Source organism: Anabas testudineus, chromosome 9, assembly GCF_900324465.2.
Source record: "Anabas testudineus chromosome 9, fAnaTes1.2, whole genome shotgun sequence".
In the NCBI taxonomy this organism is placed as follows: Eukaryota; Metazoa; Chordata; class Actinopteri; order Anabantiformes; family Anabantidae; genus Anabas; species Anabas testudineus.
Genome location: NC_046618.1, coordinates 14102243 through 14128046, shown reverse-complemented (window position 1 = coordinate 14128046; position 25804 = coordinate 14102243). Strand labels below are relative to the sequence as shown.

Below are 25804 nucleotides of genomic sequence, written 5' to 3'. Positions count from 1 at the left end.
TGAGGCAAACAAGCAATCCACGACGGAGGAAAGAGAGGCCGTGTGTGGAAATGAGAGGGAGTTAATGTGAAAGGTCTGTTTGCTAATTTGCATGTTTTCACCACAGAATAGTCTCTTTTACAGCGTGATGCAACTAAACTAAATACCCCACAAATGCACAGTCATGACACAAAGAACATTCTGTACTACAGATGTAGTCTGTAACGCAGATGTGGTTGAACTGACTGTTAAACTGGGCGAAGCTACTGTTGGAGGTTGAGTAGTTTCATCAAACTTAGCAAAATAAGAGAGCAAACAAATGCAGGGAAATGCAAACATGACTGTGTTACCAGGTGGGACAGAACAAGCTGATTATAATTCTCAGTATCTGAACATGGACTGTCTCCAACCACTGGAGGTGTTGAGCTTTACTTGTAGCATAGTGACAGTGAGTAAGTAGTAGACTTTCAAATGGATGATGTGACGTGTCCTTGAGAAAGACAGCGAATATCAATCGCCCCTGTGTGTGAACTCTGACCTGCACTTCAATCTTTCACCTTCTTACTTTATTTTGTTTGCTCAAGCTTCTTTTCTATCACAAATGACCTCATTTTAACACTTTCCCCTCTTTCCTGTTTTAGCCATCTCCCTTTCCTCTATCTTGTCTTCGTTTTTCAAAATCTGCCTGTCTTGATTCAAATCTGTTTCACATTATGATCTGCCTAATCTATTTTTCTGCAGCCGCCTCGCCTCGTTTCCTCTCCTATTCCCTTCTACACCCAGTTGATTATTTCGCCATCATTACGCAATGTGACCAATCATGTCATCCTATATTTTGCCTTATCTACAATCAGTTCTTCTTTCCCGATATCCATGTCTTTTGATGTTTCCCTCCCTTCTATCATGCCGTCTCATCTCGCTCTGCTTCCTCACAGTTGCAAGCCAGGCGAGTCTGAAAAAACATGATTTCTCTTTAGTCATCTTCAGAGGAGCATCAAAGAGACAGGATAAGAATAGAAAACTTATGCTATTTATAACCTGCTCCAAAGAATGCCTACCAGACAAAACAATAGCCCTGCCTCAGCATCGCTTACACACATGCAGAAAAAACGCTGGTAAATAAAACACCAGCACCGCCTCAGCTACACACATAGACACCTCTACCTGGTTGACCAAAGGGCAGATGCAGTGAAAAACAATACCAGCTTCCTTATGCATCTTTAAATAGACTGTATTAGTGATGTATTGACACCATGAGCTGCACAATAAGAAAAACAGAGCAATAAGTTGCATAGATCAAACGTTCATGTTATAAGTCATGCTATTTCTGTGCCTACTAACAACGGGGAATTAATGTCCCTTATTGCACAACTTCTACTGAGAGGTAACTTTTAAATCTTTAACCGAGCCAACCCCATCCACCAAACACACACACATATGTGCGCACACATATACACACATGTGGTGTAGCGTATTGCTGACAGCTGACTGCTCCCTTAATTATACATGATGTGTCACAGAGAAGGAAGAGCAGGAAAGAAAGACACAGGGAGAAGGGTGAGAGGAAGAAAATACATACGAGTGGTGTAAAAATAGAAAGTGAGAAAAGGTGGTCAGACGAGTAAATATGTAAATATGATGCTGAAAGTGGAGCAGAGAGTAAGCGAATTGAGAGAGGGAGCGGGAGAGGGAGGAACAGGAGGATGAGAGCGAGGAGGAGACGAGGGAAGGTGAGAGGAGAAGGACAGATGGGTGGATGAAAAGGAAAAGAGTGGATGATGAAGGGAAGAGGAGCTGAAAGCAGAGGAGGTCAGTGTGTATTGATCTTGACATGCCTCTCCTGCAGCAGGTCTGGCTTAACATTACCACTCAACATGAGAGCAGCAGGCTGGACACGTTCACCCCGCTGGGCTGCAGACACACATCCAAAACACACAAACCTGCGCGCACACAGCCACATACCCCCACCTCAACCTCCCTACCTATAGGGATATATATCAGTCCCATAGCTGATCAGTCAGCTGTATATAGGGGCACAGCCTCACATACCAGGCATGATGTGCTGGAGAAGAGCTGTGGGGCCTCTTCTAAATCTCATGGACTCCCATTGGTCTGCACCTATTATTCCAGTCAGGTCTTTAATTTGCAGGTAAAATTTCATTCTCTATTGCGTTGGGATTCATCACACTTATCATAGCATTTCAGGATACTTTTAAAGTCCTTTTTCAATTAGGAGAATCAATGCTTTGCCTAATATTGTGTGCTAAGGTGACTGGACTAATGCAACTATATATGTTTTAAGTCAAGAAGCTACATCTTAACATAAAAGCACTGCAGACTCACACTTAGCAAACTTTAGAGATGTGTCACATTTGCTTAAAAACATTCTCCCTAAATTTTTTTCCAGATGCCATTCAGTCTAGTGCTGTCTTTGTCATCTTATTCCGAGCCACATATTCAGCAAAAATGGAGAAAAGCAGAATACATCAAATAAAAAAGACTGACAATGCAGGGACAAAAAGTAGATAAAGTAAGACTTTCAAGTCTCCATACAGAAAGAGGAGAAGTGCTGTTGTCGAGCAGCAGAAGTGTAGCATGAGGAGCACCGGATGTCATGAAATATGTAGGAAGGAGCAACTCAACACTGGGACACAAAGCCATTAAAGAAAGCCTTGGAAAATTCAGTCAGCTAGAAATATAAATGTCAATTTCCTTATTGTGCATGGACACAGCTAAAAGCACACATGCACCTTCATAATCGCAGTCTCGGTCTCTTGCATTCACACATCTCGTGGCGAACAGTCACACTTCAATGTTCTCGGATGGGTACACTGACTCGAACACACTTTTGTGGTCCCGAAGACACAAGCATGCAGGTGTACATGCGTGTGTGGACAGTAGAGAAACAGAAGCAACCTCTCTCCCTCTCTTTACTTTTCTCTCGGTGCACTTAATGGTGTTTTGTAAATCATTGATTGAGCAAATGTAGAAGCACCAGGAAGACGTTTAGTCAGACAGGAAGAGAGTGTTTTCAATCCGTAAGGGTCAGAAAACCCTACGAGCCAAGGTGCTGCTCTAAGCTGTATTCGCTCACTGAGTTCTCCACGCTGCTCAGCTTTGGTTGTCAAAAGCTTGTGCTGCTTTGGAGGATTTGATGCAATGCTGAAGGTTTAATAGAATGGAATAATCCAGCTGTGTTGTTTGTACGCTGTTTACTATTGCACATTTTATGCTCCGTCCTTTATTAAGCATCTAGCAGAGTCCTAGTTTGGCAGATTCACAGGAATTTACTTTTCTCTGGCAGCATTTTGAGCTCAGGGCTGCAGGACACACCGACTCACACGGGATCTAATTTGTTGTAAGAAAAAAAAAGAAAGAGAAACTTAGATTTTCCTTTGTTCAGGGTGCCAAAAAAGGTTTTAGTACGATCTCAACAATCAGTTTTCTGGATCCAGATATCTTGTTCGCTAGAACTTCACTTTTAAGGTGGAGGTTTGTGCATCATTTCCTTGTTGGCCTCAGTTAAGCCCTGCATTACACATCCAAGGCTGCAGAGCTGCAGATCTGGGAGGTTAATAATAGAGTTGGACTCCCAACAGCCCCCCCACTCTCAACCAGTCCCTCTCCAATTGTTCATTTCCTAAAGCTGTATCTGGATAATAAAATAGCAAATGTGTCCATAAGATTCAAATTACTGAAACAAACCAGCCAGTGAAAGTCAGTAATAAAAAATAAATTATTAGACGCACTAAAATAAAAAAAAAAAGTTAAAAGTTGTGTTTTGTTCTTAACTTAATTAAAACCTTTACACATTGTTCACTGGTCTTAATATTCAGCCACACCTTTGCCATCCCATGTTAATTTTTCTACACCAGCCCCTAGTTTTTCACCCTCTGTGGACTCACATCCCATCTCAGCTATACTCCCCCCTTGTTTCAGCCATTGGTGGTGCAATCAACCAGATTCTGACAAGTAATGAACAGAAGTGTTTTGGGGGGAAGTATTTAATCAATAAAGCAACAGGAGTGTGGCTGTGGCATTTTGAAAGAAAGAAAATATTGGTATTCAGTTGTAGATCTCTTCTGTCTCCCATTATGTCTCAGACTCCAATGATTGTTGTCGATGAGGATGATGATTACTAATGAAGGCTCAGATTTTAGAAATGAATGACTTCAGCTTAAAAAGCTAGTTCTGCGTAGATTTTAAGTCTTGATTAATGTTTGATATCATTGAATTATAACTTCTATATTATTTGTTTTGTAGCCTCTCATTTGTTTTGGTTCATGTTATTACAAATGTGTGTTACTGGTGTTAATTCACCAGTCTCTAACTCTGAACACCCAGCAAAGATAAGATAAGATAAGATAAGATAAGATAAGATAAGATAAGATAAGATAAGATAAGATAAGATAAGATAAGATAAAGCTTTATTGTCATTGTACAGTCACACTTGGTACAACAGTACAACGAAAGAGCTGTATAATGACAAATACATTAATAAAAACACAATTACAATTACACAAAAGTGTGTTATAACACATTTGTAGCACACTTTATATACCACCACTATACTACAAAAACGTTTGGACTTGTTGAGATAACATCCTTTCAATAAAATCTTACATTTCCAAAAAGCCTCTTACATTAGTCTCTGTTTTAACTTGACAAGGAAGCCACTTATCAGCTGAGCGCCGTACAGCAGTGACTTTCTTGCAAACAACATTATAACCTTCACGGGCATTGAAGAGATCTGAAAGCACACAAGTGAGCTCAGTGAGTCAACCTCTCTTGATCTCTTGAGGCCTTATAATATGTAACATTGTGAACACATTCATACATTTCATGACACATTTCCTTGCTCCTCAATCTGACCTCAACCTAAAGCAAACAACCTTAACGCTGAAGCTACCAAAGAGTCCTCTGTAGGTGTGAGGGCCATCTGAAAATGCTCACACAACCACAGACAACACACACACACACACACACAGCTTGGCAGGGCTGTTTGCAATCAATAATCCAAACAGCAGTCCTTTATTCTGTCCTCATCATCATTGCTATCACTGCCACCACACCCATGGAGCTCATTTTCCCTGCTATGAATCAAACTTCATCCTAACTTCTCACCCTGCGGATCACATCTTGCTCAGACCCCAATGCAGAAGCCCGGATCAGCACTGTGCATGCTCTTGTCTCTTGGACATGCAGTATGGAAAAACGCATGCAGCCTTTTTCGGTAAAATCACAGCAGCGCGGAAACAAGAAGAACAATACGTCAAATTGTCCGTGTTGCACAGAAATCACGACGTGATGAGAATGATAATTAACGACATGGGGCTGCTGTTGCGTTATGTTTCCATTTGTTCTAATTCATCAATGAGGAAATGCATCTGCTGCGTCCACGTGATTTTTGCAGTAATCACAGAGCACCGTGCATGTCCTCATCATGATGAGGGTGATGGAGCTGTCGTCTACCTGGATGCTGCAGGAGATCTCGGAGTCGTCCAGTAACCGGATCGTACAGAGAATCTCCTGGTCTAAGGAGCGGAGGCTGGGGCTGCGAAACCGGAGCATTTTCATCCTTCTGTTGGTTCGGTTTCAGCTCCTCATGGCAGCGGATCCACAGACCAGACGCACACGTACATACAAGGATGACTCACGCACACACAGGCGTACATATGTGCCTTTTAGTCTGGTCTTGTCAACCCCCCCCCCCTCTGTGACGCCCTTGGAAATGAATGGGTGGATGGGGAGATGGATGAAAGAATGGATGGATGCAACAGAGCGGGAGGGAGGAGAGCTTGCACCCGTCTCCTTCTTGCCCACTGATGGATCTACAGGAGGAAGGATGGCTTTTCTCTCTCTCTCTCTCTCTCTCTCTCTCTCTCTCTCTCTCTCTCTCTCTCTCTCTCTGTGACTCTCTCAGTCCCACTTTTTATTTTCTCTTTCCACATTTTAGCACAAACCTTCCACTATGCAAATAATCCCACGGGTCAGATTATCAGGTGATGAACTTTTTGTGATTTCTGAACTTTTGGTGATTTGTGTTTATGTTCTTCAAAGTCTAAAGGTTGATTAAAATAGGCTGTGAGTTCTCACAGCATTATGCATTTTATGTTCTATTTGATGAAAGTATTATGCGCAACAGTCATAGCAGTGAACGAGAACGGGATCTTTTGTTTGTCTTTATTGCGTTTATTAGATCTACCTCTGAGATAAAAAAAAAATAAAAAATTCTGTGAACAAAAACAGAAACAGCTAACACAACTAAACTCTACAATAATAATAATAATAATAATAATAATAATAATTATTGTTATTATTATTATTATTATTATTTGCATCATTAAATAGTAATTCAGCTGCAACGCACTGAGCTTGTTACCAAATTGGACGCTATGCCTTTAACTGCGTATGTAGATGACGTACATCGTGCGTCATCGCGTACATCAGCAAAACAACCTGCGGCCATGGTCCAGGTCCTGGAGGTAGGAAGTAGCATTCGGGGGGTTTTATCATCGCCTCTTTTAACTTCACAGATTCAGCAGGCACTTTAGAGAGGCTCATATGTTGTCTTTGCCAGTAAATTATGAGGTTTGTTGTCGTAAGACCGCTCTCTGTGAGGTCTTTTCCTCCTGGTAAGCAGTGTAAATGATGAACTAATGTGTGTTGGTGCTCTGCACCTGTGCAGGGCTCCTTAAGATCCCAGCTACGGAAGCCCCTCCAGCTCATTTCTACAGCAGGTCACATCAAGTGGTGGACTAGTTAGACTACAAGTAAACACTGGACAGAGGTAAACTAAACTAAACTAAACTAAACTAAACTAAACGACAAGACTTCCTGTTCATTGCACTTTATTATTTTTCGTTTAGCACAAAAAATGGTGTATTCTTTCCATTTCCACCTTATATTTTTTTTAACACACATGCAGTGTGTGTGGAGATATTCTGATTGATGTTAATTCAAGTAATGCATTTCAAATGTAATTGAAAGTACTGAGATGATGGGATTAAAATATAATTGAAGTAGGTCCGTTAGTAGTAGTAACAAGTAGCCTACTTGCAGACTGCAGTATTATTCAGACATAGTATTGGTTTATACATTAATATCACTTTAATTGTGCCGCTGGGAAAAGTGTGGTTAATTACTTGATATACTGCTGGATAGCCTGTGAATTTACACCTAGGGATCAATTCCTAAATGAATCCATCAGAATTTAGAACAAATAAATTATAATATTATATAGTGCAATTGAAGTACATAGTTGCAGAAAGTGGAATTATTCAAGTTACTAGCTGCTTTATAAATGATGTTTTTTCACTATAGAACATTGAAAATGAAAAAAGATATGATCCTGTCCTCAGATGTGAGGATAGGCTACAGGTATTTATAGGTGTTTTGTACTTAGGAATGCTACTTAATAATTAGTAGCATTCCTATAAAAACTGTTATCTACCAACTGTAAGTGCAATTCCTGTTTTACATTCAGATATAAGTAATAATATTCAAGTAATAATGTGTATAGTAGTTTTACAACTACATGGCAGATTTGTTTCTGCAGTGATTTTAGGTACATTCTGACAATTATACTACATGTTGGAACATGTTTTGATATGTAATGTAATGTAATTTCAGGACAGGACCGAGGTTTTAAGTGTCTGAAGATCCACACACTATGATCTACATCATAATGGGAGTTGCAGGTTGTGGAAAGTATGTCTACTCTCTGTCCACGTTCAAGAAAAATATATAAATGCTGCTGAAATAGACAAGTGATTTTATAATTTCCTTAAATTCCAACATGGCAGCATCAGATTGTTTTGTTTGACCAAATGTTGAAAAGAGAAGTTTCTTTGGTTAAAGTATCATATTTATAACAGCACAGCAATATAGCAACACAATGTAGGTGTCCAGTGTTTTTTGTGTCTTAATTTTTTAAATTGTATCAATGCAGTCTGTCCTTTTCTTTTCCTATATAGAAGCACTCTGGGGGATTTTCTATCAGAAAAGGTAATTAGCTCTATTCTACCTACACACACAAATCCCTCTTTATATATTATTATATTATATTTGTGTGCACAGAAGAACGTCATATTCACTTGCACGTGTGCTTCCACTCATCAGCTGGGCTGGCCCCTTCACGAAGGGGATAACTACCACCCACAGGAGAACATTGAGAAAATGTCTCGTGGTGAAGCACTCACAGATCAGGTGAGCGTGTTTATGTGTGTCCCTAGAGGCATCTAGTTAGTGATTTATTATTTTTATTTTTATTTTTATAGTTCTCTCAGACTTGCAGCTACAGAAAACTCAACAAGTAGCCAGAGAAAGCTTCACTAGAGCAGACAGTGAAAGCATCAGGGAGTGAGCTTTTCCTAACAGCCCACAGTCCTCACATTCAGTTGAGTCATTTATTTTTGTTTATTCAATATTTATCTTTTTCCTGTCCACGCTGACTTTCAAAATAAAGGGAGACCTCCAAACAATTGGCTGGCTGGCTGCCAAAGTTGAGTATACAAGCTTAGAGGCAGAACAGCCCCTGCCAACATTTGGCAGCAGTTAACTGGTAGCGGTGTTTGGTGGCTGATGATAACCTCCCACTCAGAAATCTGCTTTGGACGCCGCAGAGAGTTCCCTGGAAGCTGCTCTGTCCAATGTTTTGGGATATATTTTTTTTTTTTAAATACGCAACAATTGGCTGTTTGACAATAAATGATGGAGTGAAACAGAAATGTAAATTCAGGATTAGTGTCAGGCTGTTGCAAAAATATGTTTCACGATGAGAGTTGGCAGATTGAGGCTGGCATAACCAAACAGGACCCGCATGTCAACAGAAACCTGGGTATGAGACAACGGGATTCCTCTCATGGGAGTTCAGCTCTTTGTGTTAAAGGCTCTGCAGTGTAAAAATGTGACTCTGGTTCAGATGTAACCAATTAGGTAAGAGTCTATTTCTGATTGTAGTGTCATCAAAATGCGTCTTGTTTGTCTGCTTGATCTCTGGTTGATTCCCGAATGGGTTTTCGAATGGTCCTTAAAGCTGAACTCTTAAATAGGAAATATTGACAACTTGGAGTATTTATATCCACAGTACATACATTTACATTTTTCAAAAATGCCTTTCCTATCTGATAGGATATATATATCCTATATAAATAATATATATATTATTTTCAGCTGATCAAAATCTCTGCGTAACTTTAGGAATAACCTCCGTTTGATAACGCAGTCTGGCTCTCATCGCAGGTTCATCTCCCTATATGTGTCCTGTTCTGCTGTGCTGTGCATAGTATGCCTCCCTGACAGACGATTAGATGCCAGAACTAGTGTATGTGATTGGATTCACCAAACCTTTCCTGCTAGTGACTCCGAAAGAAGGGAGGGCCTTCTCTTGCTTTCCTGGGAGCCAAAATGCTCAATGGTGAAGTCAGGTTAACAAGATTTATTTATCCTTCTTCAGCTTACCATTGAAACAGATCACTGTGCTGTAGCATTTCTTAAGATCTTAAAATCACATGACTGAGTACATGTCTTTTATATTTTATCAAATAGTGAAAGGAACAATTAATCATCACCTTATGACATCAAGTCATTTCAAGTTAAATGACAATACAACCCTCAAAAAGGGACTGTTTTTTACTGGTAGCATGGGGCAGTACCAGCAGCCCAATCAGGTCGCCAGTAGCCCGGGTACTCCAAGATGGCACATCAACACATGTAGTCACGACAGGATTGGCTGTGTCTCCCAGCTCAGTCTCAAGAACCCTACAAAATGACCTTCAGCAGACTACTGGTGTGCATGTTTCTGTCCCAAAACAGACTCCATGAGGTTGAAATGAGGGCACATGCAATCCACAACCTGTGCTCGGAGCCTAGCGCTGTGCAGCTCAATTGACATTAACCAGAGAGCACATGTGACAGGCGTAAAAGAGGGAGCAGTATGCTGTGTCATGGAGTGTGGCTGCTATGGTGGCAGGTCAGTAACAGGGTCCAGGGAGGCATTTCCATGGAGGGCTGCACAGTCCTTCATGTAATTAGTGGTACCTTGACTGCTGTGAGATACAAGGAGGAGATTCTCAAAGCCTGTCAGGCCTAACGCTGGTGGAGGACAGTGTTTGGCCTCATGTGGCCAGAATGTGAAGAGACAGCAGGGCTGTAGATAAATCCAAGTTCAAGACTGGTCCAAGTCCAGGCTAGTCGAGCCAGAATCAAAATATTTTTGAGACCACCTACAGATACTTAATATGTCTATGTGCAGTGTAAAAACACTGTAGCATCAAATTAGATAGCACTAAATCTTGTACTCAAAACAATACCCTGACTCAAGCGAGCAATTCAAGTATTATATGTTTTTTTACACTGTGGTTGACATAGAGACATCAGGAACGACATACAACTAAGGTCCTCAGTTGGGAGTCACAGGCAGTACTTTAGTCCATATGCCACTAGGGTGACCCTGAACATTTTCTAAAAGGTTAAGAACTAGTTCTTTGGGCAACAATAACTCTAAAAGGAAAAAGGTTACCACCATCCTAAAACCTGCATTTCGCAACTAAATCAATCCAGTCATTCGAGTTGTTTGTCTCTCCAGGACAGATTGCCCTGGCTTCTCAAACTGCATGAAATCATTCAAAGGTAAGAATAAAACCAAAATTCACCTTACATATACACACATATATATACTGTATGTATGTGTGTGTATGTGTGTGTATGTGTGTGTGTATATATATATATATATATATATATATATATATATATATATATATATATATATATATATATATATATATATATATATATATATATATATATATTACATGCACATCTTATTTTTAATGATAGAAATGGAGAAGCTGATGGTTTTAGAAAGTGAGAGATACGTGCAGTGCAGAGCAGCGTGTTGAGGATATGCAGGCATGAAATTGTTGAAAAAGATCAAACATATCAAAGAAGGTTTTGAAATTCGAGATGAAAACCAGAGAGCGAGGAAGGGGAGTTTGGGAGAGTAAAGACAGATTAAGTGACTGAGAGTGTAAGAAAGAGGTGAGAGAGAAGTGAAGAGTGTCCCATTTCTTTCTTAAGACACCAAAGAGTTCTTTTCTCTAACTCAACACATTCAGTCACACTTACTTTTCTCCTGTCTGCTCATTCTTGTGTTTCCATTTTCTCTTTACCTCCTGTTTTTAGCTGTTTGTGACCAGAGTTCACCGTAAGTTTTAGTTTGTTTCTCCACTCTGTTTCCTTGTTACCTACACTACATATGATAGTACAGTTTTACCCTCACTACATGCAGTATGTGTCTCTTTCCATCTCAGGGAGCGGAGTTCAGGCTGTGATGCTCTCGTGGTGTGCTCCGCCCTGAAGCGCCTGTACAGACAGATCTTGCTCTACGGCTCTAAGGCCCTCACTGCCTCTTCCAGTCCAGACCAAGAAGTACCTTCCACCTCTCCTGACGTCTTCTTTCTTTTCCTACATGGTGACTATGAACTTATTTACCAGAGGATGGTGGCCCGTAAAGGACATTACATGAAAGCAGACCTGCTGCGTTCACAGTTCGATATTTTAGAACCTCCACTGGATGACGAGAATGTTTTGTCACTAGACATCAGGAAGAGCGTTGCTGAGATGTTTGTGGAGGTTGAAAAGCACATCATCAGCTTCAAGTCATCACCAGCAATGTTGTAACTGCAGCAGTGAATAAAAATAAAGGCTGGTGTCTTCACGTTTTCAACATGTGGTTTTTAATCATGCTACTAGTATGACTCTACATATTGCAATATCTCAGATGAATTTAGCGGACTTCAGCTATACCCTGACTTCTCCTATTTCACCATAATGAAGTTGATTCAGAGTGAAGTATCTAGTGGTGTGATTGCCGTAACATTTGCTGTACATACTCAGGGTCCCTACAGGATTCATTCTAATGACTTGTGGCGATGCCCCGACTTTCCCCCTGACACGGTGTCTTATTTAAAGCATCTCAGAGCTGCTGTGACTGTGAACCTATAATGTTTGATTTACTCAGTAGTACAAAGGAATTTAATATGATCCAAAAAGTTTTGTGTGTGTGTGTGTGTGTGTGTGTGTGAATAGTATAGGACTACATTTTCACATGGATAGTTGAGGAAAAGTGTACAGGTTCTTAAGTTCCTGACATCTCTGCCTCAGTAAATTGACTACTTTAGTAACACATAACTGGAATTCATGTTTTCTGATATAATTTAGATTTCATGCTCACACATCAAATATCAAATGTACTAACTAATCACAGAGCACAATCTTTGCATGAATATGTAGTAAAATGGCTTCTAACAGCATGACCTTACAAATAAATGTGGTGGTCCATGTTTCTTTATCTGTGAGCATCTTCAGAAGATGCACACACAAACATTAGTGACCGTGAGCGTGATGCAGCCACACCTTCTCAAACACAATCACACATACACCTCCTCTCAGCATTTTAGAGCTGTATATGTGCTGTGACTCATCCTAAAACCTCAACCCGAATATTTTAGGAGCTTCTAATCCAGAAGAACCCCATTGGCTACTCGTGTATCTCACACAGCCAGACAAACTGGCATACACACACACACACACACATCACTGGAGATTAAAACCCCCTCAGCCTGGCAGCAACAGACAGACATACACAGGTTGTCAAGTGGATCACATACACACATATCTGATGTCAGAGTATGTGTCTTGTGTATCAGTTAATCCACAGGTCTCTGAGAGTGAAGCTACAAAAGGTATAATCTAAAACTTTTTTATTAATTTTTTTTACAGTAGATGAAAATCATCTTAAAAGTTATTACTGTTTGTTTGGCAAAAGTTTATTAAATATTGTGCTCTTGTCTTTTGATACTTTATAGACCTGCAGAGCTGATGTAGCAGATACAGATTTCAGTCTAATATTTTAGACTGAAGGTGAGTAATATAAAAATGAACAGCTTGCACTACTAATGTAGTCATATATACTATTTATTTCTGGCTAAAAGGTGTTTTATGCCTACATCATTCCAGCTGTGCAAACCAAACCAGCTCATACTACTCAAGAAATTAAGTGTAACTGCCCCCTAGTGTTCATAGGGGAGAAGCACCAACTTAGATATTAGCAACAGAGAGAATAGCACAATAATATATAAACATTTAAAAGTCAGATTTCAATCTGATACAGCATTTTGATGAGAACTAATTTTTATGAAAGAGAGGGTTCAGTCACACTTATGATTGTTATAAATTATGTTTTTATCAATAGAAGAAGATGCCACACTGTGTCTGACTTTTCTGTATTAAGAATGTGAGGTGATGAAATCTGCACCAAGTGTGCTACAGGATTATGCATTTACAGTTTTTCAAATTTTGTGCATTTCTCTCTTTGAGATAATTAAAAATGTAACACCTTTGGGTTTTAAACTGTTAGTTGAACTAAACAAGTAATCTGAATCCCACATTGGGCTCTAGAGAACAGATATTTTCCATTTTCCTACATTTTATGGACTAAATATTCCACATATTATTTATAAAATAAAAACAAAACAACAGGTTAATTGATGATAAAAAATTACCCTTTGCAACAGGCCCTAAAAGAGCTTTTAGTATTGTAATTGCTGTAATTGTAATTGTTCTGCTAGTAGTTAGTTTGAAATAAAAAAAAACAATTATTTGTTTGAAATAAATGAGTTAAAGTTAAGAAAAGATATAGAATATGGCACAATACTCCAGCAAAATGTGGTTCTTCAGATGAGCTGGAGATCAACTGAAATTAAACATCTACAGGCTTCACCAGACAGTGAACTTAAAAACAACTAGACTCACCTCTGCTAAGTAAAACATTATCATCTTTATCTTATAGGAAAGAACTAAAATATTTTTTGTGTACTGTTTGATTAAAATTAATCTTTCAAGCATAATAGAATTTCTTTCTGTCATCACGGTGTTAAGAAGCTAATGTTCGGGGTGTATCTGCCAGTGACACATCACAAGCTGGGGAAAGTGCGGAAATGCATATGACACCTGGTTTAATCCATCAACTGACCGAGAGTGTGAAAGATGAAACGAGGCATGAGCTTCATGGTGCGGCCGCACGGATTTTAATAATACATGACCTGGCTGTGAATATTTGTACAGTTTGTACAGGTGTAATTACTTGGTGTGGACCTGCACCAGTGATACCACTGAGTGAAAGTGATTATTTCTACCCTAATAAAACCCTTAAGCAGTCACAAAGACAATAAAAGATTATTTTTTACATACCAGTACTAGATTCATCGTAACCACATACTGTACTGTATGGTAACCATGACCTTTATAGCGTATGTCTTTTAAACTACAGGATACAACTATGGCTTATGTGTGTTATTAGTACTGTTATTGTTCATATGTTTGAGTGTAGGTGCTCATATGTAAATGTCTGTATATGTGCACATGTCAGAGACTGAGCAGTTGTTGTATAGCAGTGGTGACGTCTCCTCCTGTGCGGATGAGGGCCTGAAGGTTTGCCTGTCTGTCTCTGAAGCCCATTGAGCTCAGCTGCTCCATCGCCTCCTGGAACTCGGCCTCCTCACTGTGGACCTGACAGGGCATTATGGAAAAAGGGTGTTGCCAAAACATCCAGAGGAAGCGACGTTTTTAAAATGGGTGCAACTGCTCAACATGTTCGCTGCTGTTTGCGTAAATACATTAAACATTTCTACAGGCTGCACTAAATCATTGTTAAGGACACACTGCAGTAGACAACAGTTATATATAAACACTGAAGTACCCGATTATTAGTGTTAGCCAGAGTCTGTAGCATCTGTTGTACAAATTGCTGCTGCTGCTCCGTCACTGTAGCAACATGAGAACCACTTCCTGATTGGTTGTCCAGGACCGAGTCAGACGCAAGCTTGGGGGCTGCATTGACACTGGTTCCACCGTTTTCAAGTTCAGTCCTGAAAGTAGATCTGTTATTTCACTCGTGAAACATTTTACAATATATTTAAAATCCATATAATAAACCTAAATAGATGTCTAGGCTGAAGTGTACTGTCTGTTTTTACACACAGGGGTATGAGGGCAGGGGCCTCTGTAGCCAGAGTTTGAAGACCCTGTTGGATCTGTAGCACAGCCTCCATTGCTCTAGGATTCAACAAAGCTGACAACAGCTCTGGACTCTGCATCTACACATCACGTTAATAAAAATAACAAGACAAGATAATAAAGATATTAATCATATGATTACAGACTGTCAAGTTGCCAGCATGGCTAAATGGTTTTTTTTTTTTGCAAGAAAACACAATGAATGTTGAGTAAAAGTGCATAATAAATATCTCAAATACATGTGCCAGTCATTTTTATAATATACATATATCATAAGAACTGCAACTACAAGACAGCAGAGAAATAAAATAAAGAGACCTGTTGTAGGAAGAGGGGGAGCTGCTGCCTCATCTGATGCTGCAGCTGTGGATTCCCTGAAAACAAAGGGTGGCTCAGCAGCATCTGTAAGAGTCAGAAGATAAGAGCAGTATGGGCTATAAAATTCATCCAGTGCAGAGTGTTTACAGATTATGGGGATATGTTATAACAAGAAGTGATGTGCTTAATTGTAGCCTGGGTCCAGGTCTCGTAGCAGCAGCAACAATAATTTTTCATCCCCACATGGTTATGAGAACCTAAACAAAGAACTGCATGGTTGGAAAAAACTGCCCAGCAGTTGGAGAATGCGTCACCTGTGCAGCCAGGTCAGGGTTCTGGCTGAGGCAATTCAGAAGGTTGCTGATGTACGGCCCAGACAGCAGGCTCTCCATCAGACCGGGACTGGCCATGATTTCCTCCAACAATGGCTGCATGCCTGACACAAGAATGAGGAGGATTAAACCATAACTAGATTCAGCAGGTTGATCGATAATTAGGTAAATTAGTGTGGGGTTAAATGTTGGGTGTTGTATTTCTGTGCCTGCAGTAACGGTGCGCTGGGGATCTGGCAGTGTCTGATCCCTTTCTCCTTCAGGTTTCCCAGATGTTGCAGTCACCACAGGGGGTCCTCCTATGTGAATCTAGAAAGAAAGTTGAGTTAAGGACACAAGACTGGTTTTCCCAAATTTAAAAATACAATTCAGGGAAACATCCTTAAAGCTGTACCTGTGATAACTTGAAACTATGTTCCAGTGTATTTACTTCAGTCTTCTGAAGGCCATCAGACTCATTAGTGAGAGTTTCAGGGTTCTCCTGCTCTGACTGTGAACTGTCTAATGCCCTGTGTTCATTACGGATCACTTCCTCTATCATGTCAGGGTTCCTGACAAGCTGCAACACCTGGAAACAGAAGCGAATTTGTGGATTAAATGAGTGAAGGAAGAAGCAATCATGATTGGGTTGCAGTGAAATGAAAAGAGGCCACCTGTCACACAGCTTATACAGTTTTTGTATCCTAAACTACACCCACCTGTGTGATGGCATCTGTGTTGTTAAGCATATCTCCCACTTCTGGGTTTGTCTCCAGGAGCTGCTGGATTTGGGGATTGGACAGAATGAGCTGTCTTGTTAGTTGGGGACTGGAGGCCGAGAGGGTGCTTTGCACAAAGGGGCTGCTCAGAACACCGCGCATCACCTCTGGGTCAGCCTGCAGCTGCTTCTCCATCTGGTGTTGGAGGGCAGCAAAGATGCCAGGCCCAGAGTTGGTTAAGCCAAGACTATCCAGACCTGCCACTATGGTAACAAGATCAGATCAAGAGAAAGGAGATATACACTGGAGAAACTGAGTAGGCTCTGACAACCTCACAACAGTAGTACAAGCCCAGATAGAGAAGACAAGAAACATGAAGACTGGAGATGTTAACGTGATATGAGATGCGAGACAAAGAAAGTTCTTGTGTTGTGCAGTTCTTACCAAGACAAAGGGGAGAGGTGGGAGACGGTGTGGCAATGTCATGGCTGTGGCCAAAAACAGCTGTGAGCTCTGACTGAGTCGTTTCTGAAGCTGGATCACTGGCGGGTGCAGCAGGTGAATACTGAGCCCTGAGAGGGATAAAGAGGACCTTGATTCTACAGCTCCACCTTAGGCATTCTAGCTGTCAATTTTGACAGCTTTCCTCCCTCAAGGTCCCTTCCACTCTACAAATCTCCTATTCTACCACCTCCAAAGTACCCAGACCATAAAGCTGCCTCCACCATGCTTGACTTAAGGTATTAAGCACTGTTCTAGCATCTTTTCATTTGTTCTGCGACTCATAAATGTTTTTCTGTTTGTCCGAAGACCTGAAAGTTGGACTCCTCTATCCACCAGACCTTCCTTCAGTGTCCAATGTCTTTGCTTTTTTGCCCATCTCACTGTTTTGTTTTTATTGGACAGTCTGAGCAGCTTTTTTTATTTAGCAATTGGGCCATGAAGTCCAGCATCCTGAAGTCTCTTCTTCACTGTTGATGCTGACACTGGTGTTTGATGTGTACTATGTAGTGCAGCTGCCAGTTGAGGACCTGTGAAGCGTCTTTGTCTTAAACTACACACTCTCAGGTATTTGTCTTCTTGTACAGTTCTGCATTGGGGCCTCCCAGTCCTGTTTCTGTCCCTGTTAGAGCCAGTTTGTGAGTAGTTAACAGCATGATGAGAAATGTTAAGTATCCTTTCTATTTCTAGCATTGAGTAGCCTTCCTTTCTAAGGACAACAACAGACTGACGGGTCTGTAATGAAAGTTCCTTCTTTCTGGCTATTGTTACCTATTGGAACATGTAAACAAACAGCTGCTGATGTGCAGATACTAAACTAACCTAAAGAACGCCATGCTCCCTTATTTGCTCCATTAGTACAACTGTTCTCAGTTGAGCAACACAAGTGCAAGAAGGTTTTCTCATAATCAGTTAGCCTTATAAAATGATTAACTTGAATTAGCAGCCATAGCAGGAGACTGATGCTGAGGACTGAAATGTGCTAATAACAGGCCTGTAAATGTAAATCAATCTTTAAAAAGAATCTGATTCATTTTAATTGTATGAATTGAATTGCATGTTAAATAAATGTAAAATAAAAATAAATGTGTTTTTCTTTGGAAAAACATTTCCAAGTAATCTCAAACTTTTGAGTATATGTACTGTATAAATACAAATACAAATACATATATACAAATACTGCCCGGCCAAAAACAAAAAAGTTAGACTGCTGGACTACAGTACCTTCATCTTAGATTACAGCACATATTCACTGTGGCATCGTTTAAATAAGCTTCTTTTAAATATGTCACAACATTTATTCCTGTACAGAGTTGCATTAGTTTTTCTTAAGGTCTTGTATTGATGATGGGAGAGTCGGACCTCTGCACAAACTCTTCTTCATCCTGAAGATTCTCAGTGGGGTTAAAGTCTGGACTCTGTGGTTGACAATCCATGTGTGAAACTGATGTGTCATGCTCCCTGAACCACTCTCTTACTATTTGATGAATCCTGGTATTGTCATCTTGGAATATAAAAAATCCATTGATGTAATAACCTGGTCATTCAGTATATTCAGGTAGTCAGCTGACCTCATTCTTTGGACACATAACGTTGCTGAACCTAGACCTGAGCAACTGCAGCAACCCCAGATCATAGCACTGCCCCCACAGGCTTGTACAGTAGGCACTAGGCATGATGGGTGCATCACTTCACCTGCCTCTCTTCTTACCCTGATGCACCCATCACTCTGGAACAGGGTAAATCTGGACTCATCAGACCACATGACTTTCTTCTACTGGACAGTTCTTAACCCAGTTTCAGTAGTCTCATCAATCTCCTTAGATGTTTTCTTTGCTTGATTCATGTCAATAATTTAACTCTTCTGAAACAGATTAACATCTTTTCCACGATCACAGGATGGGTCTTCAGACATGTTTGTTTAACAAATGAGAAGCTCCTCACTGCATCATTTAAGGTTAAATAACTTGTTAGCAGCTGAAACAATCGTCCATGTCGTAACCATCCATTAACCTATTTGCTTAGTTAAATCCAGGTGGTGACTTATTTGGACACACACATACATACACATATGTTTAATGTGTCTAAAGACCGTGTAATGAGTCCATAAATCCTGTATGATTGAACCAGTAGACCTACCTTCTGATCAGGCAGAGGCTGACCGCCTTCTCCTGTCCTTTAAGGTGACTCAGGACTTCGGACTCTCTCAGGACTCGGCCTGAGTGGATCAGGACCAGCTGCTCTGCTGAGGCTCCCCAAGCGCTCTGACAGACCCCATTTCAACTACACAGATACATATAAGCAACAACAGCAATTGGAAACGATCCACTAAAGTAACCTTCACGTACATCCCACCGCATTAACGCAAACCATTTTACGCAGAAACCTGGAGATCCTGGTTAACCGGAGTGCGCGTTGTCGGTCTCCCCACCTGTCTGACGGTGCAGTCTCCTCTAACGTCGAAGTGCTGACTGTCCGTGACACTTTTCACGGCAACATGGATCCTCTCAGAGCTGTGACATTCACCCGGAGCTCCGGGTTCATCTCCCGTCGCTCCTGACATCTCGGTCCTCTCTGCGCTGACGGTGACCGCTCGTTGATGCGCGTCTGTCCCGATGACTCGGCAGAAAGTTGCGTGAATGCGTGTCAGCTCCGACACTGTCGCGCAAAGGATGTGGACATTAAAGTCCTACACTTCTCAAACTATGTGAGGTGTAATCGCTCATTATTTTCTGCTCTGGTCACTGAGGGGAAACTACAGTTTTCCACATCTAACTGTGTATCCCAGTCCCCTTAAAGACGCAGGACATCATTAGTCAGCAGTAATACATCTGTGCTTTTCACAGGATCGAGATGACTCAAGTTAGGTCTGGTCTTAACACACATCTTACCACTTTACTCGTTTTGATTTTCTTTGGTTTCATTCTTCTGACTCATCACTATAAATGGTAATAAAGACTATTTGTATTTGTAATCCCAGCCAGTGGCGGATGGCTGCACTCCACACAGTAATACAGAAGAATATATTCACTGAAAAGGTCATTTATTTACTTAACAGTGAAAAACAAAACAAAAATCAAAACATACATTTCTCATCTGTCATGGTGGCATTAAAAGCCACAGAAAGATCAGGCACACAACTTCAGACAATGTTAAAGATGCAGTGATAATCTGCAGAGGGCAGCACAGTGTGCCGACACAAACTTAAAGTCGAATCACTTTTAAAAGCTGCTGCAATTCTTGTTCAGCTGCATGTTACATCCTGGAGTTTATTCTGTGTGACATGCATTTAATGCTGAAATGGGAGTCGGAGCTTTAAAAAGAAAATATGGGAAAGAGAACCCTGATTATGATCAGTAGTGTTTTTCATTAACTGTTCATTTATTAATTTTTCTATTTAGGTTTTTTCTTATTGCACCCTTCATAGATCCATTTCCAGGCCTTTCTTTCCTTTTTTGTTTCCCTGCAAAACAGAAAAAAATTATTTGTAATGATAAGCTTTTTTTTTTCCTTTACATAATTTGAGTTAAAGATTGATAAAAATAATTAAAATACAGTAGTATGTAAACAAATGAGTTAAAATTCTCTGACCTGAAACTAAACTTATGTCTACTTCTGTTCTGTGGCTTACTTACAACTCAACGTTCCTCGTTTGACCTGACCTACTGGCTGCTGTTTCTATTCTTTACAGAGTGGGGAAGAAGAAACATGCATGCAACTAATATATACATACACTGGCAAGAAAAAGTTTGTGATGGTGGTTTTCTGCATTATTTGTTCTAAAATATGATCTGATCTTTACCTAAGTCAAGAGTATTAACAAATATATGTGCCGAAAATAATAACGCATCTTTATTGACAATAAAACAATAAAAACCTCATAGTGCTATTGGAAAAACTATGTGAACCCTAGGAATAAGGATCTCAAAAACACTAATTGGAGTTGGGAATTAGCAGAACTAGAGCTACTTTGACTGACAAAAAAAAAAAAAAAAAAAAAAAAGGAGCATAAGAGGAAAGCCACACACATGAGATGTCAAAGAATAGGACAGACCTAAAGCAGGTCTGATCCACAGCTACAGGAAGCGTCTGGTGGGGTTATTGCTGCCGGGGGGGGGCAACCAGTAATTAATTTCAAGGGTTCCTATACTTTTTCCACTAACACATTAGGCACATTATATTTGTTAATATAGATCAGATCATATTTTATAACAAATTAATGCAGAAAACCATCAAATTACATTTTTCTTGTCACTGTATACACAAACACAAACATCAGTCAATACACTGGCAGTGGGCAGTACTGCTCCCACAATGGCTCACAGCTTCCCATGAACATTGTCATCTGATATCTGTATACCTCAGTGTTGCCCGTGGCAAATAAAGTCGATGCAACATTTTGGTGACATTTCTCTGCTCTCGCAAAGGTAACCCAGAGAGTGAGAGTCGTCATGTGTGCACCCACCTGATGTTTCGGTTGCTCTGACTGCAAACCTTTGACTTTTGATCTTTCTTGTTCTAAAGCAGCATGTAGTGATGTAACCTTAAAAAACAAACATATAAGTGTAAGAATATCTTATTTACCCACTCATTATCTTTATTCTGCTCTAACATACCTGTGATGACAGTTCTTCTTTGATGTGTAGTAGCTCTTCTACTTGGAGAAGGATTTCTGCTTTATCTTTCACTGAAGGAGACAGACACATAAAGTCTTCATAAGGAAAGGGACAAAGAAAAAAAAAAAAAGAAGCTGTGTTGACAATGTTCAACTCACTCTCTCCTTGTTGGAGCATCTTAAGTAGCTGGGAATTTCTTGCTTTCACCTCTTTGTATTTCACCTGCAGTGAAGAAAAGAACAACTTTTGACATTTGCCTCAACAGAAGGGAAATGACAACTGAATCATGCTGCCGTGGTTTATAGAAACCTTTACACGCGAATACCTTTTTCACTCTTTCTCACAACCCACGTGATTCGAGAAATTAAGCTAAGAATTTCTCAGCCACATTTCAAGATGGTGTATCATTCAACTGATATGCTCCTATTGTAATCAACCTAGCCGTCTATACAACCTAAAGCATATTTTTAGACTTTGTGAGCTTCCAAAACAATGATGACCTACACTTTGTCCCAAATGCTTCCAGTATAGATAACACGCACAGAACCAAAGCTACTGCTGTTGTTGTACTGTATTTAGTGCTGTAAGAAGAGAAGGACTGGGTAAAGACAGCTGACCTCCCACTCTGAGATAGTCTTCTTTAATTTATGAATTTCCTCTTCTTTCTTCTCTAGCTCGTACTTCAGCTGCTCTGCTCTGGGATCCTATTTGGAAGGAGGAGAAAAGAGCAGGACAAATTAATACATTACATCCTGTTTACATGTTCCTCCTAATATCTGAGAACTAGTTAACACAGCTTATAGTTTCCTGTTCGTGAGCATTTGTCTCTGTCCACTCACCGGTTCATGTTCTGTGGACGTGTTGACTTCCTGTCCCTGACAGTTAGCGTACTGCTCACGTCTTTTCTCTTGTTGGATAATCCGGCTGACATCATCCTCCAGCCTGTTAAAAAAACGCTCTTCCTGCCCAATCCCCAGTGCTGGGTTAGCTGCTCTGGCGTCCTGGATGTGAAGGTGGTCAATAGTGTGTTACCTCATATGTTGTATTCAGTTTCTAACAAAATGTTCTACATGCACTGCCTGGCCAAAATAAAATAATGATACTGATAGAAAAACCTGGTCATTTGGTACATTCAGGTAGTCAGTTGAGTTCAGTGCAATGAACTCCAATGTAAGGCTCTTTGCTATTTGCTTAGTGAAATCCAGTTGGTGACTTTGTTTTGGCCAGGCAGTATACAGTAGAATTTATAGGCAATTACAATTTTACTGTGTACAGTATGTAGCCTTGCTCACCTCTTTCTCTTGTTTCCTATTCAAATGTTCTGCAAAGAGACAATACAATAAATATTCTTTAAACAACGTTTTGTGAGTACAGAAGTAGAGGTAAGATGTTTTTTCAGAACTAAACAGAGTACAAGTTGTACTCAGGGACACTCATGGGTCATGTACAGAAGCACATTAGGTTTCTCTCACCTGCACTGCCGTCAGCCTGAAAGTCCTGCAGTGATACTGTCTTTTTGTCTTTTGTCTGCTGATTCTTCTTCTTGTCCTTCTTCCCTCCACTTTCTTTTCCTCCTCGTGACTTTGGGGAGGATGTATTTGTGTTGTTCTGCAAAATAAGAGCACATAACTGGACTTCAATTCAAACTGACATTTTTAAGTTTCAATTACAACACGGAATATGTCAAAGGTAAAACTCCATTGTTAAGGCATTTAGGGGAGTCCTTTTAAATTCACTGTTATCAATTAGAAATTAAACAGTGAGACTGAAGTGCTTATTTTCAGCAACTACCTACCCAACATCCATGTTAGTAGTGTAGGTAATTTTACCTATGTCATCTGTATCAATGGATTACATTTTCTATATAGTTGATATACATTTATGATATACAATTTTGTTTATTTATATTTTGTTTATATTTGACTTAACTTTTGCAAGGAAATTTCATTTCATTCATGCTTAAACAGAAATTAATGATGCTTGTTAAGAGGTGAATACAACTCTCCCTGTGTTAATGTAACTTTCAAATCAAGTGTACATAAGACATCTACCTGTTTTTGTTGTTCATAGTCCAGTTTACTTAGAATCAAGGCCTTTTCTAAGTCCGCCTCATATAGTTCAGTGGTTATCTAAAGAGAGAAGAGAAAAAACAGATGAGGATGACCACATGTTTTGGCAACATTTAGAATAATGTCTGTCTGTCAGACGTGTACATGGGCAAATACAAGCTGCTCTTTTCCGATGCCTGAAACAAAAAATGAAGAAAGACTTGGTGCAACAAAAGAAGAAAAGAATACACAGGTTTGGTGATTGTATCTAAAACCAGCTGCTCTACTCTGTTCTAATAATAACCTGGTTCTGGCAAATATACATAATAGATGCCGGTACAGACACTCCTCTACTGTTGACCCCTGAACAGTTCTAGTGAGTCTCACACATTTGTTATGGGAATGGCAGCTTTCTCTTACCTGCTCATCTCTCTGCTTCCACTGTTGCCACCCCTCTGACGGTACATTTTGGTCCCCTGATGCAGGGATGAGAAGCTCACTGGCTATTTCTGACAATGACATACAGGGAGGCGGGGCACAAGACTTCTGAGGAATCTTCTTGAAGGCCAGATTCCGTAACTAGAAGAAAAACAATAAAAACATAATCTAAAAACAGATTTAATATGCCTGTGACTGCTAACATTATGAGCAATACCTTGCTCTGTTGTTTGCTGTAGAAGAAAAACCACCATGTGTATGAACAGCAACAAGTTAAGTGTTTTGATTACACTGGTCTTATCTTCTTATCTGGACCAAACATGATGACCTGAGTTCAGTCACAACTCTGTCCACTTATAACAGCATTTGGAAAGCGGTTAACATGATAAGGAACTGTATGTGTGTGTCTGTGGGTTCCTTATTGCTTTTGTGTCAGCTGGTGGGTCTCTGACCATGTACTTTTAAGTGACTGCAAATTTTAACACTCATGTTTGGTTCTGATTATTTATACAATTATTATCTTCTCAATAAATTCATATACCACTTGCTAAAAAGCACTCAATATGAATTAATAGTGCACAATTACAACATTCGCAAATTACAAACAAAAAACAAAACATCAGCTAATTTTGTAATCACCATATTACCTATTAGGATAGAATATGATGTGAAAGCACAGTGAGTTTGATTGATATGAGTTGTGTTGCATAAATGAAATCTGACTTTACATTTTAAATACACCTGCACTAAACTAAGAACAAACCAAAACAAAAGCTTGCTGGAGCATATGACACCATCCTCTGCAGTTTCAGTTCAGATGAAGTGAAACAACAACGAAGCACCTTCACCATTAATGTCTATCATAACACGGAGGCCATTTCTGCAGCCTGATTCCCACGATATAAACGAAGGAGAGTGACATGAAATCCCCCCCGTTACCTCGTTTGCCTCACTCTGCTGTTGTTCCTTCTTTTTCTTTTTCTTGTCTTTCTTTTTCTCGTTGCCCTGTGTCGCCTTCCCCCCGGCTGCTCCAGCCTTTCCTTGCCGGGGCTTCCCGGACGTGTCCCGTCCACCTTTGACTGTGGTCTTGCCCGATTCGGAGTTGTCGGAGTCTGAGTCAGACTCTATCTGGAGAAGGGCGAAGCGGGAGGCGGTGGTGGGCACGGTGATCATTGCAGATGATGCCATTGCGAAAATGCAACTTACTGATGTCTAAATAAAAACACAACACAAAACACATCAGAATGCAGAACTTATATCCAGAGCACAAAACGAGTTAGCTCCTGGTGGCGACCTCATTTCAAACACAAACATCACTGTCTCCAAACCAACAGCATCATGTAACGCAACAGAGTATACAATTAACCTTAGTTTGTTTTACCAGAAAAATAGCCACTGTGATAAACGCCACGTTAAGTGGTTTGAACTGTATTGTTCTTAGCAATCCTGACAGACGCCGTTAGCATTACATAGCAGAGAGTTAACCTAGCTAACTATACACCACTTAGCCGCTTTTGTTAGCTTCTGAATAAGTACAAAAGTAGTGATGCATGACAGTCAAAACCATATGAAAGAATTGGCATTCGTTTTTTAATTTAAATAAACTGACAGACTGGTGCTGAAGAGGCAGTACTGACAAACAAAGTTGCTAAAAAAGACTTTCACCTGTTCGTCAGCGGAGTGTCGGGTACCGTTGAGCTCCTAACAGCGAGTGTCTGTACGGCAGCCCGGTGGTGGCAAAAAGCCAAAACGCAAGACTCCGGTCAGGCAATGAGCAAATAAAACAGATGAACAGA

General features: G+C 40.2%; 4 protein-coding genes across 15 annotated transcripts in view; 1 reads left to right on the top strand and 3 right to left on the bottom strand.

Moving 5' to 3' along the window:
- frmd3 (FERM domain containing 3) overlaps positions 1-5679 on the bottom strand; it is a 38009-nt gene extending 32330 nt beyond the window's left edge. For both annotated transcript variants that reach the window (XM_026342586.1, XM_026342587.1), the window contains exon 1: positions 5452-5679. In XM_026342586.1, the coding sequence (XP_026198371.1) occupies positions 5452-5556 (105 nt within the window). In that variant the 5' untranslated portion in view covers positions 5557-5679. The remainder of the gene's footprint in view (positions 1-5451) is intronic.
- Positions 5680-6427: 748 nt separating this feature from the next.
- Positions 6428-11702, top strand: LOC113151361 (IDNK gluconokinase). Of its 9 annotated transcripts, none has more exons than XM_026344318.1 (7): positions 6429-6464; positions 6668-6769; positions 7612-7689; positions 8059-8187; positions 10568-10611; positions 11164-11185; positions 11292-11702. In XM_026344318.1, the coding sequence occupies exons 3-7, from the start codon at positions 7652-7654 to the stop codon at positions 11659-11661; spliced, it is 603 nt and encodes a 200-aa protein (XP_026200103.1). In that variant the 5' UTR covers positions 6429-6464; positions 6668-6769; positions 7612-7651; the 3' UTR covers positions 11662-11702. The 9 variants fall into 9 exon arrangements, with proteins under 9 accessions (XP_026200105.1, XP_026200109.1, XP_026200103.1 ...); XM_026344317.1 differs by lacking the exon at positions 6429-6464 and adding an exon at positions 6471-6570; XM_026344320.1 differs by lacking the exon at positions 6668-6769 and having other exon boundaries at positions 6428-6464.
- Positions 11703-14112: 2410 nt separating this feature from the next.
- On the bottom strand, positions 14113-19661 carry LOC113150952 (ubiquilin-1). Its single transcript, XM_026343718.1, is given in 12 exon segments — positions 14113-14550; positions 14741-14909; positions 15022-15137; positions 15376-15459; positions 15690-15811; positions 15917-16016; positions 16102-16275; positions 16406-16668; positions 16850-16977; positions 19046-19161; positions 19163-19189; positions 19338-19661. Coding segments are annotated over 12 exon segments (1575 nt in total). The 5' UTR covers positions 19470-19661; the 3' UTR covers positions 14113-14406.
- A 291-nt stretch (positions 19662-19952) lies between these two features.
- Positions 19953-25764, bottom strand: gkap1 (G kinase anchoring protein 1). Of its 3 annotated transcripts, none has more exons than XM_026342263.1 (13): positions 25674-25764; positions 24948-25220; positions 23991-24149; positions 23574-23651; positions 22995-23130; positions 22815-22843; positions 22362-22523; positions 22140-22226; positions 21681-21744; positions 21523-21593; positions 21372-21449; positions 20542-20589; positions 20267-20369 (listed from the first exon to the last, which is right to left on the bottom strand). In XM_026342263.1, exons 2-12 carry the CDS (start codon positions 25194-25196, stop codon positions 20569-20571), a joined length of 1134 nt encoding a protein of 377 aa, XP_026198048.1. In that variant the 5' UTR covers positions 25197-25220; positions 25674-25764; the 3' UTR covers positions 20267-20369; positions 20542-20568. The 3 variants fall into 3 exon arrangements, with proteins under 3 accessions (XP_026198047.1, XP_026198048.1, XP_026198046.1); XM_026342261.1 differs by having other exon boundaries at positions 20542-20584; XM_026342262.1 differs by lacking the exon at positions 20542-20589 and having other exon boundaries at positions 19953-20369.
- Positions 25765-25804: the final 40 nt, after the last annotated feature.

Coding starts and splice junctions, on each gene's coding strand:
- LOC113151361 (XM_026344320.1), top strand. CDS start 7,652: ATGATCTACATCATAATGGGAGTTGCAGGTTGTGGAAA. Junction 8,188..10,567: donor GTGAAGCACTCACAGATCAG/GTGAGCGTGTTT, acceptor TTGTCTCTCCAG/GACAGATTGCCCTGGCTTCT. Junction 11,186..11,291: donor GTTTGTGACCAGAGTTCACC/GTAAGTTTTAGT, acceptor TTTCCATCTCAG/GGAGCGGAGTTCAGGCTGTG.
- gkap1 (XM_026342261.1), bottom strand. CDS start 25,196: ATGGCATCATCTGCAATGATCACCGTGCCCACCACCGCCTCCCGCTTC. Junction 22,524..22,814: donor ATAGGAAACAAGAGAAAGAG/GTGAGCAAGGCT, acceptor CTTCACATCCAG/GACGCCAGAGCAGCTAACCC. Junction 22,227..22,361: donor CGTCCACAGAACATGAACCG/GTGAGTGGACAG, acceptor CCTTCCAAATAG/GATCCCAGAGCAGAGCAGCT.